Source organism: Lithobates pipiens, unplaced genomic scaffold, assembly GCF_037356315.1.
Source record: "Lithobates pipiens isolate NorthernLeopardFrog02 unplaced genomic scaffold, aLitPip1_a1.2 Scaffold_23, whole genome shotgun sequence".
NCBI classification, from domain to species: domain Eukaryota; kingdom Metazoa; phylum Chordata; class Amphibia; order Anura; family Ranidae; genus Lithobates; species Lithobates pipiens.
Window position 1 is genome coordinate 62,237,676 of NW_027507785.1, and position 15,184 is coordinate 62,252,859.

The 15,184-nt window shown below is 45.8% G+C and overlaps 1 protein-coding gene across 1 annotated transcript in view; it reads left to right on the plus strand.

Moving 5' to 3' along the window:
- Positions 1-15,184, plus strand: part of PLXNA1 (plexin A1) — a gene marked incomplete in the record, with an annotated part of 497,669 nt that overhangs the window by 277,307 nt on the left and 205,178 nt on the right. The window contains 1 exon segment of the mRNA XM_077451741.1: positions 8,921-9,021. Coding sequence (XP_077307867.1) covers positions 8,921-9,021 — 101 coding nt within the window.

Below are 15,184 nucleotides of genomic sequence, written 5' to 3' on the forward strand. Positions count from 1 at the left end.
AGTGTAACAATTGCTGTTGAGCCCTGATACGGGTCGAATTTTGGCCCTGAAGAGCTTTGTGATGCTTTTATATGACCAGTTCATCGACAACTCTTTTCTGTGTGTTTGAATTTTTTTCGTAAGTAATAGTAACTCTGTCTTGCAAAAATGTGTGTGTATCCTTTTCAAGCACCGTTCACATGCACATTTTGTGATTTAAAGGGTTTGTAAAGACCTCCAAACAAGTTGTAGAAGGAGAATCATTGACTGTATGTATTGTCCATTGCAATAAAGACATTTATTGGCTTCATTTCCACTCCTCCATGCTTTTCCACATCCTTTTGACTACTGTATTTATTGGCGTATAACACTCACCTTTTCACCCTGAAAATCGGGTGGAAATATTGTGTGCATGTTATACACTGATACTGCAATTTGGGCTGCCTAGGAGGGAACGAGGAGGGGGTCAGGACAAGCACCGTTGGATTACATATAGTGGGAATCTCCTGTTTACTCAGTGGCCTCTGTAATAGGAAGTCCCGTCTCCTTGAAGCCGGACTTTGATTCTCACTGTGTGTAATTGGACAGCGCTCATCCGCCCCCCTCCCTGTCCCCTCTGAGGCAGAAGTAATCTGAGGTGAGGCTGCAGATGGGCATTGATCAGGCTGTGTTCATGGCTATCGTGAGGCTGTATATGGGCATTGATCAAGTTGCATTGATGGCCAATTGTGAGGCTGTAGATGGGCATTGATCAAGCTGCAGTCATGGGCAATTGTGAGGCTGTAGATGGGCATTGATCAAGCTGCAGTGATGGGCAATTGTGTGGCTGTAGATGGGCATTGATGGGAAATTGTGAGGCTGTAGATGGGCATTGATCAAGCTGCATTGATAGGCAATTGTGAGGCTGTAGATGGGCATTGATCAAGCTGCATTGATAGGCAATTGTGAGGCTGTAGATGGGTATTGATCAAGCTGCAGTGATGGGCAATTGTGAGGCTGCAGTGATGGGCAATTGTGAGGCTATAGATGGGCATTGATCAAGCTCCAGTGGTGGGCAATTGTGAGGCTGCAGATGGGCATTGATCAAGTTGCAGTGATGGGCAATTGTGAGGCCGTAGATGGGCATTGATCAGGCTTCAGTGATGGGCAATTGTGAGGCTGTAGATGGGCATTGTTGGGCAATTGTGAGGTTGCAGATGGGCATTCATCAACCTGCGTTGATGGGCAATTGTGAGGCTGCAGATGTGCACCGATAAGGCTGCATTGATGGGCACTGACTCTTATTTTGCGTCAAAGTTCTTTATTTTAAATTAATTTTTTTCCCCCTGAAACTTCCCTTCTAAAATGAAGGTGCGTGTTATACACCTGTGCGTGTTATATGCCAATAAATATGTGGGGGGTTTTTTTTTTCAGTGTTTGCGGGCTGAAATGGGTAATTTATACACTCCGAGAGCCCTCTGTCTGAATTTGGTTAATTAATATTATCTCGGCAGTTGTTCAGCTTGCTAGACCGAGGGCCCACAGATCTGTGTATGTAATATAATAACAAGAAAATGGAGCAGCGAGAGTGTGAATATGTGAAGGTCACATCAGAAATCTCATTTGGGTAAACAAAAAAGGTGGAATTACACTTTAAATATTATATTTGGCAGGTCTTAGGTACTCCAACGAAGACACACGGGAGTGGAATGTCCCTGTTGTGGGGCGCGCCAGATTTTGAGAAGACCGGGGTAAATTAACAAGGCGTTCTGTGCGGGATTTAATTACTTAACCGCCCGTGGGCAAATATTAATGCGTTTCATAAATGCCATCGCCTGGCGTATCAGATGAAAGCGTCTGCCGTGTTCTCCAGGATTGAAGAGACGCAGGCCGCCCCGTACCAGAGACAATCTCCTCGCCGTCTCTCTTTAGGAGTGTTTATTGATAGAGCTGGAGGGAGCGCGCTTCTATCAAAGAACACGCCGAGACATTCGGAATTTAATGTAGCGTCTCCGAAAAAAACTGGAGGAAGCAGCAAGAAAGACAAAAACAGTTATTGTCTTTTTATTTGCCTGTCGAGTATTCAGCAAGCCAAGTCCTCCGAGGAGAAATGTCTTCAACGCTTTCAGTGAGCAAGTAAATGTGTTTTTTCAAATACGCGTTCCGTCTTCCCCATCTGCCGGCAGCCATTTTGAGGACACTGATTGGCCCACTTTTGGATCCAGGGCCCACCTTGGGGGGGGGGATTAGTATTAAATGTTGCACGTGTTATCCATACATTTTCTGATATCCAAATTAGCTTTTTTCACTAACCCCCGACATAATCGATCACATTAAAATATAATTAAAAGCAAAACTTTTTTTTTTTCTTTACAGTTTTGGATAGAGTGGAGAGGGATTAGACCCCCTGTCAGTTTTTATTACTGTCTGTATCCTCTATTTGTCCCTGACCCTTTGCAAAAACGCAACAGCTGAAAAAAAGCACCGATGTGAACGTGTCCCATAGGAAACCATGTTAAATGGGCTCAAGTGCGTTTCTGCAAAAAAGCAATAAAAAAAAACACAGGTGTGAACCGAGCCTAACAGGAAATGGGCGGAAAACTCTCCCAATGTGAGGGAATCCCTGGTTGTCACCACAACGCGTGTCCCCATTGGAAGATTTCCCCTCTATTCCTGGGGACACCGGCAGCAAAAACAACCTTGTAAAGGTTCTAATTCCTCTCAACTCTGTCCTGGGGTCTCCAAAATATGTCCTATGTGCCAAATGCAGACTGCTGTAGGAGTTTTATTTATTTTTTTGGCCCTCTGCTGTAAAGGGGGTGTCTGATGGGCACTCTGCTGTAAAGGGGGTGTCTGATGGGCACTCTGCTGTAAAGGGGGTGTCTGACGGGCACTCTGCTGTAAAGGGGGTGTCGGACAGCCACTCTGCTGTAAAGGGGGTGTCTGACGGGCAGTCTGCTGTAAAGGGGGTGTCTGACGGGCACTCTGCTGTAAAGGGGTGCTCTGACGGGCGCTCTGACGGGCACTCTTCTGTAAAGGGGCGCTCTGACGGGCACTCTTCTGTAAAGGGGCGCTCTGAAGGGCACTCTTCTGTAAAGGGGCGCTCTGACGGGCACGCTGCTGTAAAGGGGCGCTCTGAGGGGCACGCTGCTGTAAAGGGGGGGCTCTGATGGGCACGCTGCTGTAAAGGGGGTGTCTGACGGGCAGTCTGCTGTAAAGGGGGTGTCTGACGGGCAGTCTGCTGTAAAGGGGTGCTCTGACGGGCACTCTTCTGTAAAGGGGCGCTCTGACGGGCACTCTTCTGTAAAGGGGCGCTCTGACGGGCACTCTTCTGTAAAGGGGCGCTCTGACGGGCACTCTTCTGTAAAGGGGCGCTCTGACGGGCACTTTTCTGTAAAGGGGCGCTCTGACGGGCACTCTTCTGTAAAGGGGCGCTCTGACGGGCACGCTGATGTAAAGGGGTGCTCTGACGGGCGCTCTGACGGGCACTCTTCTGTAAAGGGGCGCTCTGACGGGCACTCTTCTGTAAAGGGGCGCTCTGAAGGGCACGCTGCTGTAAAGGGGCGCTCTGAGGGGCACGCTGCTGTAAAGGGGGGGCTCTGATGGGCACGCTGCTGTAAAGGGGGTGTCTGACGGGCAGTCTGCTGTAAAGGGGGTGTCTGACGGGCAGTCTGCTGTAAAGGGGTGCTCTGACGGGCACTCTTCTGTAAAGGGGCGCTCTGACGGGCACTCTTCTGTAAAGGGGCGCTCTGACGGGCACTCTTCTGTAAAAGGGCGCTCTGACGGGCACTCTTCTGTAAAGGGGCGCTCTGACGGGCACTCTTCTGTAAAGGGGCGCTCTGACGGGCACTCTTCTGTAAAGGGGCGCTCTGACGGGCACTCTTCTGTAAAGGGGCGCTCTGAGGGGCACGCTGCTGTAAAGGGGGGCTCTGATGGGCACTCTGCTGTAAAGGGGGGCTCTGATGGGCACTCTGCTGTAAAGGGGGGCTCTGATGGGCACTCTGCTGTAAAGGGGGGCTCTGATGGGCACTCTGCTGTAAAGGGGGGCTCTGATGGGCACGCTTTTGTAAAGGGGGGCTCTGATGGGCACGCTTTTGTAAAGGGGGGCTCTGATGGGCACGCTTCTGTAAAGGGGGGCTCTGATGGGCACGCTTCTGTAAAGGGGGCTCTTATGGGCACTCTGCTGTAAAGGGGAGCTATGATGGGCACGCTGATGTAAAGGGGGATTGGGATGTCAGGGGTACTCTGATGGGCACTCTGCTGTAAAGAGGGGACTGGGAAATTGGGGGGGGGGGGGGGGTCTCAGGAAATTAATGCATATTGTAACACGGTGTGCAGTGAAGTTGGTTATTTCAGTCCAGGAAAGGAGCAACTGTGCAAGATGCCCTTATGCCCTGTACACACGGTTGGACTTTCCAAAGGAAAATGTGTGATCGGATTGTCTTGTCGGAAAATCTGATCGTGTGTTGGCTCCATCTGACTTTTTCCATCGGAATTTCAGACACACAGAGTTTGAGAGCTGGATCTAAAATTTTCCGACAATAAAATCCGATCGTTTAAATTCCGATCGTGCATAGACAATTCCAACGGACAAAGTATAAATTACGAGACAAAAGCTATTGGCCTCTTTATAGTCCTGTTGTACGTGTTGTACGTCACCGCGTTCTGAATGATCAGATTTTCTGACAACTTTGTGCTACCGTGTGTATGCTAGACAGGTTTGGGCCAAAATCTGTCGGAAAAAATCCGTGTGTACAGGGCATTATTCTGCGTCAGTATAAGGACTCAGGCTGATGTCACACAGGTGACTTTGTCACTAATGATCCCCCACCATCAATTTGTCGACATCCCCAGCAGCAGAATACTGAGGTGGTGGACGGGGCACAGCAGTACCTTGATGATGGAGGTTTCAGTAGCGGTAGGAAATGGCGGGCAAGGTGAAGGACGGGTATCATACAGGCAGGTCTAATCAGGACTTCCAAATCACCTTGAGTAATTCTTGTTCCCGGGTCTGCAAATCGCAGTGCGGAGGCGAGACGCCCAAGACGGCGGCGCCTCTTCTCCAATCTCCCAGTCTCCATGCAAATGTAATCAGCGTGTGTTCCTGATCAGGCTGTTGAGTGGGGTGCCGATCTCTATGATCTCAGCAATGTTTGGGCTGAGGAGCTACTTTTGTCTTCTTATTCCAGATTGTGAATGAGACCGATTTACAGCTTCACCAACCCGCTGCTTAGATTTGTTTCTCCGTACTTTCCAATGTTTTCTTAACCCGTTCCATGAACTTCCTCCGAAAGACACCATCGGCGGGGCTCATGTCATAAACTCGCTATTTCACCGCTTCCAGAAAGTATTTACAGCGCTTCACTTTTTCCACATTTTATGTTACAGCCTTATTCCAAAATGGATTCAATTCATTATTTCCCTCAAAACTCTACAAACAATACCCCATAATGAAAAGAAGAAGTTTGAAATCTTTGCAAATTTATAAAAAATGAAAAAAATCCCATGTGATATAAGTATCACAGCCTTTGCTCAATACTTTGTTGAAGCTCCTTTGGCACCAATTACAGCCTCAAGTCTTTTTGAGTATGATGCTACAAGCTTGGCACACCTATCTTTGGGCAGTTTCTCCCATTCTTCTTTGCAGGATCTCCTATTTGTTCTTGTATACTATATTGCAATCAAATAAAATTATGTTCTATACCAGGGGTCTCCAAACTTTCAGTTTACTGTCCTTCAGACTTTAGGGGGGCCGGACTGTGGCCAGTGGAAGGAGAAAAGGTCCCGACACCAGTGCCAAAAATAATGCCCCATTGCTTGTTTCAGAGATGAATTGCACCCCATCATTGATGTCATTGTGCACCATTGTTGTCATTGAGCCCCATCATTGGGGTCATTAAGAGGAATTGTACCCCATCAATAATGTCATTTGGCCCCATTGTTGTCATTGAGAGGAATTGTGCCCCATAGTTGATGTAATTGAGCGGAATTGTGCCCCATCATTGATGTCATTGTGCCCCATCGCTGATGTCATTGTGCATAATTGTGCACCATTGTTGAAATCATTGAGCCACATCATTGGGGTCATTATGAGGAATTGTACCCCATCATTAATGTCATTTGGCCCCCATAGTTGGTGTCATTGAGCGGAATTGTGCCCCATCATTGATGTCTGTGCCCCATCACTAATGTCATTTAGAGTAATTGTGCACCATTGTTGAGGTCATTGAGCCCCACCGTTGCGGTCATCAACAGGAATTGTACCCCGTCAATGTAATTTTGCCCCATTGTTGGTGTCATTGAGAGGAATTGTGTCCCACCGTTGATATAATTGTGTCCCATAGTTGGTGTCCTTAATCGGAATTGTGCCCCATCGCTGATGATATTGTGAGTAATTGTGCACCATTGTTAATGTCATTGAGCCCCATCGTTGGGGTCATTAAGAGGAATTGTGCCCCATCGTTGATATCATTGTGCCCTATAGTTGGTGTCATTGCTCCATCATTGGTATCAGTGGTAGGAAATGTGCCCCCTTCAATGGTATCAGTGGGGAGAATTTTGCCCCATGGTATTGGTGTATGAAATATTGCCAGGAGGCCGGATAAAAGCAAGCAAAAGGCTGCATTTGGCCCCTGGACTGCAGTACCATCATTATAATATACAATTAATAATCCTATTTTTTGTTATATTGTAATATAATACAATTATGTTATAATGCATTTATTAATGGTATACTATATTATGTATTATAATATACCAATATTATAATACAATTATTCATGGTATATTATAAGATATAATCTAAATCATATTTTGTAATATAATTAATGTGAAACAAATGTATTTAAAACCATAAACTGGATATCGGAACCCCCCTGGCATGAGCTTGCCCTCCGTTCTGCCCTCTCTGGGCTCTCATCAGATACCCTCCGCAATCTCAGACCTCTCCCATTTTATACACGTTCTGTTCTCGCACTTCTCTGCACTCCTCCTCCTGTTTAATGAGCCCCTTTCTTCTACATTATATGGAAATGACTAAGCACCGTGTTCGGTGTGAAACATGTCAGCGGCTGTGCAGTTAGTCTGTTTACCAGCCTAGAGGCTATGATTTTAATTACATTTTTGAAATAAAGTTGAATAATTCGGAGTGCGGCTATCCAGCTACATCTTTTCTACTTCTCTGAGCCGGGAGGGTGGCTCCAGATTAGGATCTGCGCACACGGAGATCATTAGCGAGGTCGGGGACATGGACACTAATAAAATAGAATAAAACAGTTGTTTTCTGAGATATTTTTCTTTTAAAGTAGAACTAAAATCCAGTAAAACCTTGGATTGAGTGTAAGCGTTTTGCAAGACAAGCACAAAACTTTTGACTTGATCAACAAGCGATGTCTTGATATACAAGTAGCGTCACGTCACAACTCATTATAAGACTCCAATTAGGTGGTTTTGGGCGTTTTTCTGCTGTAAGCCTGAGCTCTAAAAACGCCCAACCTGACAAGTCCCATTCGTTTCAGTGGCTCCTGTTTACACCTGAGCGTTCTGTCGCCTGAAGCAAAATGCCCGCTGCTCAAAAATGTCAGGAGCTTCTTTTTTTGGCTGATTACAGGCGTTTTACTTCTTTTACATTGTTGACCTTTTAACTTTGAAAGCACCTGAACAAAAATGCTGCAAAACTCAGCAAAAGCGGCCAAAAAAAGCTAGAAAAAACGCCTGTAAAATAATGCCTAGGTGTGAACCGAGCCTAAAAGCGAAGCGAGGCGCCTCTAAGTGTAGTGTGGTCGGCAAGAGGTTAATAAAGGTACAAAATTTAGCAACTCACATGGTTGATGATTAAAAGAGGCACGTCTAAGTATGCAGGCATCCGGGCTGCCCACATAGACCATCCCCCGCACTGCCATCAACGCCATCCCTTCCACGCTGCGCTCTACAAGCGGTTCAAGCCTCGCTTTCAGATCGCTCTACTGCAGGGTAGTCTTCTCAATCGGGATTGCAGACTGACAGCGGTGAGTGCTGGCGGTGCGGGGGATGGTCTACGTGGACAGCTTTACCCCGGATGCCTGCATGCTTAGATGTGCCTCTTTTAATCGTCAACCATGCTAAATGTTGTACCTTCATTAAATGTAACCATATTGCTACACTTAGAGGCGTCTCTCTTCTCTTTTATACTCTGGAGCTCCTGCTGGATTTTGTTTCTAATCCCCTTGTGGAGGCTTCCATTTGTGGATGGACATTTTATGGTTACACAACCTATCACATTGCTATAATCTTTTTATATGGACTATAAACTGAAGGACTTATGAATAAATGGTTGTGGAACGAATCATCTGAGTTTCTATTATTTCTTTTGGAGAAATTTGCTTTGATATACAAGTGCTTTGGATTACAAGCGTGTTTCCGGAGACGCATTATACTCACAACCCAAGGCTTTACTGTACTTGCCTCTGTTCCCGGGGTCCGACACCGACAATTTTTTAGCTCCACCTTTTATAACTAAAAAGTTATCCTTGCGCTCTTGCCAAGCAACGGCTGAGATAACGACATCGGGTTGCTGCAAGCAGATCCTCCAGTGATCAGACTTCTACATTGTAATTTAGTAGCAAAGCTGAAGCAGGGGCTGATTTGTGTCAAAGTGAATGTCAACAACTGCACAGATACCGGTATTTGTGATTGTGGTGAAAAAAAGACAAAGGCAAGGTCAGGGGAAGAACTGTGATCACTGTCAGATGTTATAAATACCTGGAAGTGTTAAAATCGCACACTGCTTAGAATGTATGCACTAAATGTGGAAAGAAAATGTAACTGATGCCAGGTCCGCTTTCAGGGGAGAACATTTCCTGGCTCCTCGTTCTAAAATGGATTTTTAGTAACCCTTTGTAAGTTGTTTATTAGGATAGCATGGGTCAGTGTGACATATAAAACGCCTGTGTTTGGTCTAATGCCGATCTCCGCTCTCTTTCAGGTGACGCGGGTGCCGGTGGAAAGCTGTGAGCAGTATGAGAGTTGTGACACCTGCCTGGGCTCCCGGGACCCTCACTGCGGCTGGTGTGTGCTGCACAACACGTAAGTAGGACTGCTTCTCCCGTCGGTCTCCCCGGGGGACCCCCGCAAAAGGCGGCGTGCCCTGCCGTCACTGACAGCCCCTTTCAGTCTTGCTCTTTAAATAGCGTTGGTTTCCTCCCTCCTGAGCCTCCGCGCAGCGGCCCCGAGTCCCGCGGGAGCCCAGCAAAGCGAGGAGCGGTAATTTAGGCCAGGTGTGGAGGAGATGGGGGCTGCCACATTTTTCTGCCCTAGCCGTTTTTTTTTTTTTTTCCCAAGGACATGAGCATGATAAAATGGTTGTGAGAGGACACATTTATCATATAAAGCAGGTGGCCGTTCCTAGAAATCTGCAGATTATTTATCTGCTTCAAAGAGGAGGGCATTAGACAAACAATGGAAACGTATAACAAATCTCATATAAATGCAGTATAAGTCGCATGTCTGCATGTTTGTGTTAGCGCTTTTTCAATGTGAAATGTGTAAATATATGGTAATCTATATGTGTAAAAATATTCACCAACAAAGCAAACAAAAAAAAAAGTTAATTGTTTATCGTTTATAAAATAGACGTGAACTAAAGAAAAAAGCAGGAAATAATTAAATGGAGGAGGGAGTTAATTATGGCTGATTCGAGTCAATTAAGGAGTCAAACGGAGGACATGTGTCCTTCCCTTTGATCTACAGATGAAGAAATAGAAATATACAAAAAGAAACAATGTTTCTTTTTATTTTAGTGTTTCAGGGCTTAGCATTGTTGTTAATAAACATTGCCGGTGTTCTGCCTAATAGAGTCCTGCCATCAAATAGTGTCCGCTCCGTACTGCGCATGCGCAGTACGGAGCAGACGAAGCTTCGGAAAATCTCCGACGCTGAACGGCGCCTGCGCCGTGAGTGGAGGTGGTAGCCCCACCATCCAAGCGGACATAGGGTTGTGAATTTTAGAGGGCCCCTCGCAGGCGAGCTTCGCTCGCCACGCTTCGGGCTCGGCCTCGCTGCGCTCGGCTCTTTTTTAGTGGGGATAGAACCTGGACTCACGGCGCAGGCGCCGTTCATCCTCGCCAATTTTCGGAATCTGTGTTCCTGTGTACTGCGCATGCGCAGTACGCAGCGGACACTATCCGATGGAGGACGCTATTTGACAAGACACCGGCTGCTTTTTTTTTTTAAACACAGGGGAGACCCACTGACAGCTTAAAGAGCCAAGTCTGAATGTATCGGTTTCAGGTATTGGTGCATTTGTACGAGTACTGTTACTTGTGCAAATACTCGGTATCAGCACCAATACCAGTATCGGTGCAACCCTAGGCAGTATACTGTCCTTCAAACTTTTGGTGTGTGTGTGTGTGTGTGTGTGTGTGTGTGTGGGGGGGGGGGGGGGGGGTGTGCAGGGTGGTGTTGGGTGTCCAGATTGTGGCTGATGGGGATAGAAAACTATACTAGTCCCAGTATCACGTGTGGTCATTAGGAGGAGTAGTGCCCCATATTGTTATTAGTTGATGAAACCATGCCCCATTGTTGGTGTCGGTGGGAAGAATTGGTATCCCATCATTGGTGTCAGTGGGAGGGAATAGTGCCCCGTGATTGGTGTCAGTGGGAGGAATAGTGTCCCGTCATTGGTGTCAGTGGGAGGAATTGAGCTTCCATCATTGTTAGGAGAAAACATTGTCAGTGGGAAGAATAGTGCCCCCTCATTGGTATCAGTGGAAGAAATGGTGCCCCATTGTTGGTATCATTGGAATAAATAGTGCCCCATTGTTGCCAGTGGGAGCAATAGTGCCCATCATTAGTGTCAGTGGCAGGAATTATGCCCCACCATTGCCAGTGGGAGGAATAGTGCCTGATATCATTGGGAGGAAGAGTGCCTCAAGGGCCGGATAAAGGCTAGCAAAAGGCCCAGTGCTATAGTGAACACCTAGAATTATTAATTGTGCCTCTACATTTCAGAAAATCATAAACTTTGTCCTAAATTGTACCTGAATAATAGTGCACTTCCCATGCCTTGAGCTACATAACTCTGTACCTGCAGTGTGAGATCATCTAGGACACTAATGCCTATGACTTCTAATCTCACCAGATTTGTAGTAAAGCTGGCCATAGATGACTGACAGTAGCCATGACTCCTCCGCTGTCAGAATACACTGATCAGTACTTCAGCCGATTGGCTACAGGCCCTGATTGAACAAAGATTTACCATCAATCCCATTTGAGAGAAGTTGATTATTGTATCAAATTCCTTTTCAATGGGAACAGCAATAGATGGATCAAAATTAGTTTGGTCCCTGCTGACCGGACCAAATTTTGATCCATCTATGGCCAGCTTTAATGATGTGCTGCTCACTGTTCTCCTTGCTGGAGAGGAAGCTGTATCTGCAGATCTGTAGTGCACGGAATCTCCCTGCCCTGCTTCTTCCACTCTGTGGATCTGTGTGACTTCCATTTTATTCCTGCTATTCTTCTTCCTCCACCATTCATCAGATCACGATTGTCTGCAGGGGCAGCTTTTAGATAAGGGCGCAAAATCCTGCCTCTACCTATACTCCAGACACAAGCTTAATAGGGTCTTATTTGCATGTACAGTGCCCTATATGTACAGTGAAGAGCAGTCAGCATTTGATCATTCATCATAAAGCATTTTTACAGGCCGCGAGGAGTTATGTCGCCTCCTCACCACCTGAGTTAACCCTGTAAATTCTGCACTACAGTGCCGCAATTGCGTCCATTACGACATGCCGTTTTATTTTTGCAGTGGCCATGAACCATAGCTGTGGTATGTGTACAGCCCTAAGGATGGGCCTTTACAGATGGCTGGCGGGTATTGCTGATGGCAGCTATAGTCGCCAGCAGGGATCTTGTTTAAAAAAAAAAAAAAAAAAAAAAAGACAGGCTGGTTGTACTGAAGTAAATTGGTAGATCCTCTTCTGGAAAACAGCCTGCCCATAGACGGATCGAAAATCGCCCGGTTCCGCTGAATCGGTCAAATTTTGATCCGTCCATGATGGGCCACATTGGGAGAATACAAGTAACAAAATCTAAATATTATATCTATGGCAGGTAAAGCTGCAGTATTATAACAAGGTAAGACTGGGCATTTGGGATTTCTTCGAACGCCCACTGGTGACCGGTTCTCTTTAAGACAAGCAAGAGATAATCCCCCCCCCACAGTAAACTGCTATGAAGAACTTGATGTTCACATAACTGCAAGTAATCCCTTCACAGAATATTACATTTGGGGTTTATGGGAGGATTATATCGTATTTGTTCTGTCTAATGCTCCAGAAGAGCCGGGCTCTTGGCAGGGTCAATGGAAAAACAACACGCCCGTCTGACTCTTAACCTGGCACACCATCGACATTATATCAATTGCCACATCAATCCGCGCAGGTGACGGCGGAAGATGGGTCAGTGTGTAAACAACGCGCTGCAGAATTGTCGTTTTTACTGGCAGACGGGAATACTTCCAGGACTGTAAAAGATCAGAAGCGGCCGAGTAGTTAGTCCTTCGCTGGCCATAGAACACGTCCTTCAAGAAATCGGCAAGGAAAAAATTTTGGTTTCCCACTTTCATCAGACTTTTTTGTTTTTTTCACATTATTAAGGCAGTAAAAATCAAAACTTCATCTAATAATATATCAAATTAGAGCACTTCTAGTACCTCCAATCACTAAAATTGCATAAAGCTTTAACATAATATGATTAAAAAGTAATTTTAATTTTTTTTTAAATATTTAGCTTTCATTAAAATATCTGGTAATCCCCACCAGGTAGGTCCCTGCCTCAGAGTTGTGCTCCTGTGTTGTCACTTTAGCATATGAACCCCTAGTAGAGACTAGAGCAGCCATGCCAACACGTATTGCACATGCGCATGGTCCACCAGTGTTGCTATCGGGGAAGCTGGTCTAAATCAACAAATTACGGTCAACTCTGGATGAAAGGGAGCCCCCCCCTTTACATAAAACTTACAGACAGCAGAGTCACCCTTTATGTGAGAGGTCTTCCTATACATCAGACCCCCCCCCCCCCTTATGTCAGAGATCTTGATATGCAGCAGAGCGCCCCACTTTACTTCAAAGGTCTCCTTATACATCAGAGCCCCCTTTTATGTCAGGGGTCTTCCAATACATCAGAGTCCCCCCTATGTCAGAGGTCTTCCAATACACGGGAGCCACCCCCCCCCCCCCCCCGCCTTTACGTCAAAGTTCTCCCCCAGACATCAGAATCCCCCTTTATGTCAGATGTATCCCTATACATCAGAGCCTCCCCCTCACCAATATACATCAGAACCCAATCCTTTAACCTCAGAGGTCTCCCTCTACATCAGATCCCCCCTTAAATCAGAGGTTTTCCCTGTACATCAAAGCCTCCTATCACAGAGCCCCCCCCCCCACAGTCCCCTTTTCACATTTGATCCCTACCTTTTGGGTGCAGCAGTGTGGTAGGTGGAGCTGGTCTGGAGCGTCCTCTCCTAAATGCTAAGGGGCGCCCCTGCATGCCGCCTGCCCTAGATCATCATGAAGAGTTGCAGATGGCCCGGCCACCAACACCATAGCTACAAATGATGCCATGGATACTGCCCAAGAGCATCATTTGTGGTTACGGTGCTGCCGGACGGCTCTCCCTCACCATTAAACTCATGACGCTGATCCAAAGCAAACTGAGTATTGTACTTATAGCACATTGGGGGAACCAGATGACACCTCAGTTGATCTAAAGTGGATTGTACAGAGATTGTAAAATATACTCCAATGTATGGCCTGCTTAAGAGTCTAAAGCGGACCATACTCCAATAGAACTTTGTTAGAATATTCTTAGGGGAAATTTTAAAAACTCATTTGTTGGAGCATTCAATAGCACCATTGTGGACTCAACAGATTTATATGGAAACTCTGAACATTTTGTTCGATTGCCATTCCAAAAATTTTGAAGCGGATGATTGAGACCTGCGGATTAGGCCTCGTGCGCACTGGATGTTATAATAATGTTCTAAAAACGCCAGTAGCTTTGCAGTGAGTTTTCAACTTTTTTTTTTTTTTTACTTTTTTCCAATGTTTTTGCAATATAAAATTTAGCGTTTTTCCACGTTAGCGTTTAAGGATTTTTTTTTTTTTAATGGATCAGAATTGTTAAACGCTGATGAGCAATGTTTTTGAGCGTTAATCAACGTTTATCGGCGTTAGAGCGTTTTTTACAGCTGAAAAACATCTTTAAGACCCACTCGTTTTGCTTTTTTTTTTTTACTGCTCAAAAACGCCATTGCCCAAAACTGCTGAAAACGGCCTATGTGTGCATGGACACGTAGGATAACATGATGGAGAGTTTAATGACTAGAAAAAAAAAAAAAAACAGCCGCTGAAAAAACGTCAAAAAACGTCCAGTCTGTATGAGGCCTAATAGTAAGTTTTGGTTTTCCAGAATGAACACTCAGGATTGTGTTTGAGAAAAATATTCCATCTACCTTTGATTTTACTCATCACTATGGTAAAAAAAAAAAAAGTCTATTTGACCCCATTAACAATTAAAATATTGAACCAATGTTCCAAAAACACGTTTTCTGGCCAAAATTCCACTGGAGTATGGCCATCTTTAATCTTGTCTTCCCTCCCATGAAACGTGGATTTTAAAGAGATATATTTACAGATTGGAACAATTTCCTGCCCCCCCCCCCCCCCCCCAAAAAAAATAAAAAATTAATTAAATTTAATTGAATTTTTTTTTGGACAGAACTGTTTTTTTTTTTTTTTTTTCCCTTTGCGGTGAGTGACAGCCGGACATGTTTGCAGCTCCAAGGGCTGATAATCCCCCAAGGTATGGAGCTGCCAGTCTTGCCAAGCAGACGCGCTTCAAGTGTCCAGTCTGGCAGAGATTGCATGTAGCGGACGTGGCGTGAGCGAGGGATCATGTCGGATATTTGGGACAGGAGAGCTGTCAAGTCGGCGGCATAATTCCTCTGTTGTCCTTGTGCCGGATCGTTCAGCTGTCAGCTCTCCTGCCGGGCACTTGGCGTGTGATGGAAAGTCTTCTCACCTTACCCTGCTGCCTCCTCACCTCTAAACGCCTGCCTGGAGAGACAATTAAAGTAGCTCGCTTGACCACCGAACGCCGTGCCACACACGCGGCTTTGTGTGACCGCGGCGTGGACGGCAAATGGTTTGGAACACGGGTCAGCCCGATTTTTCATAAATGCCAG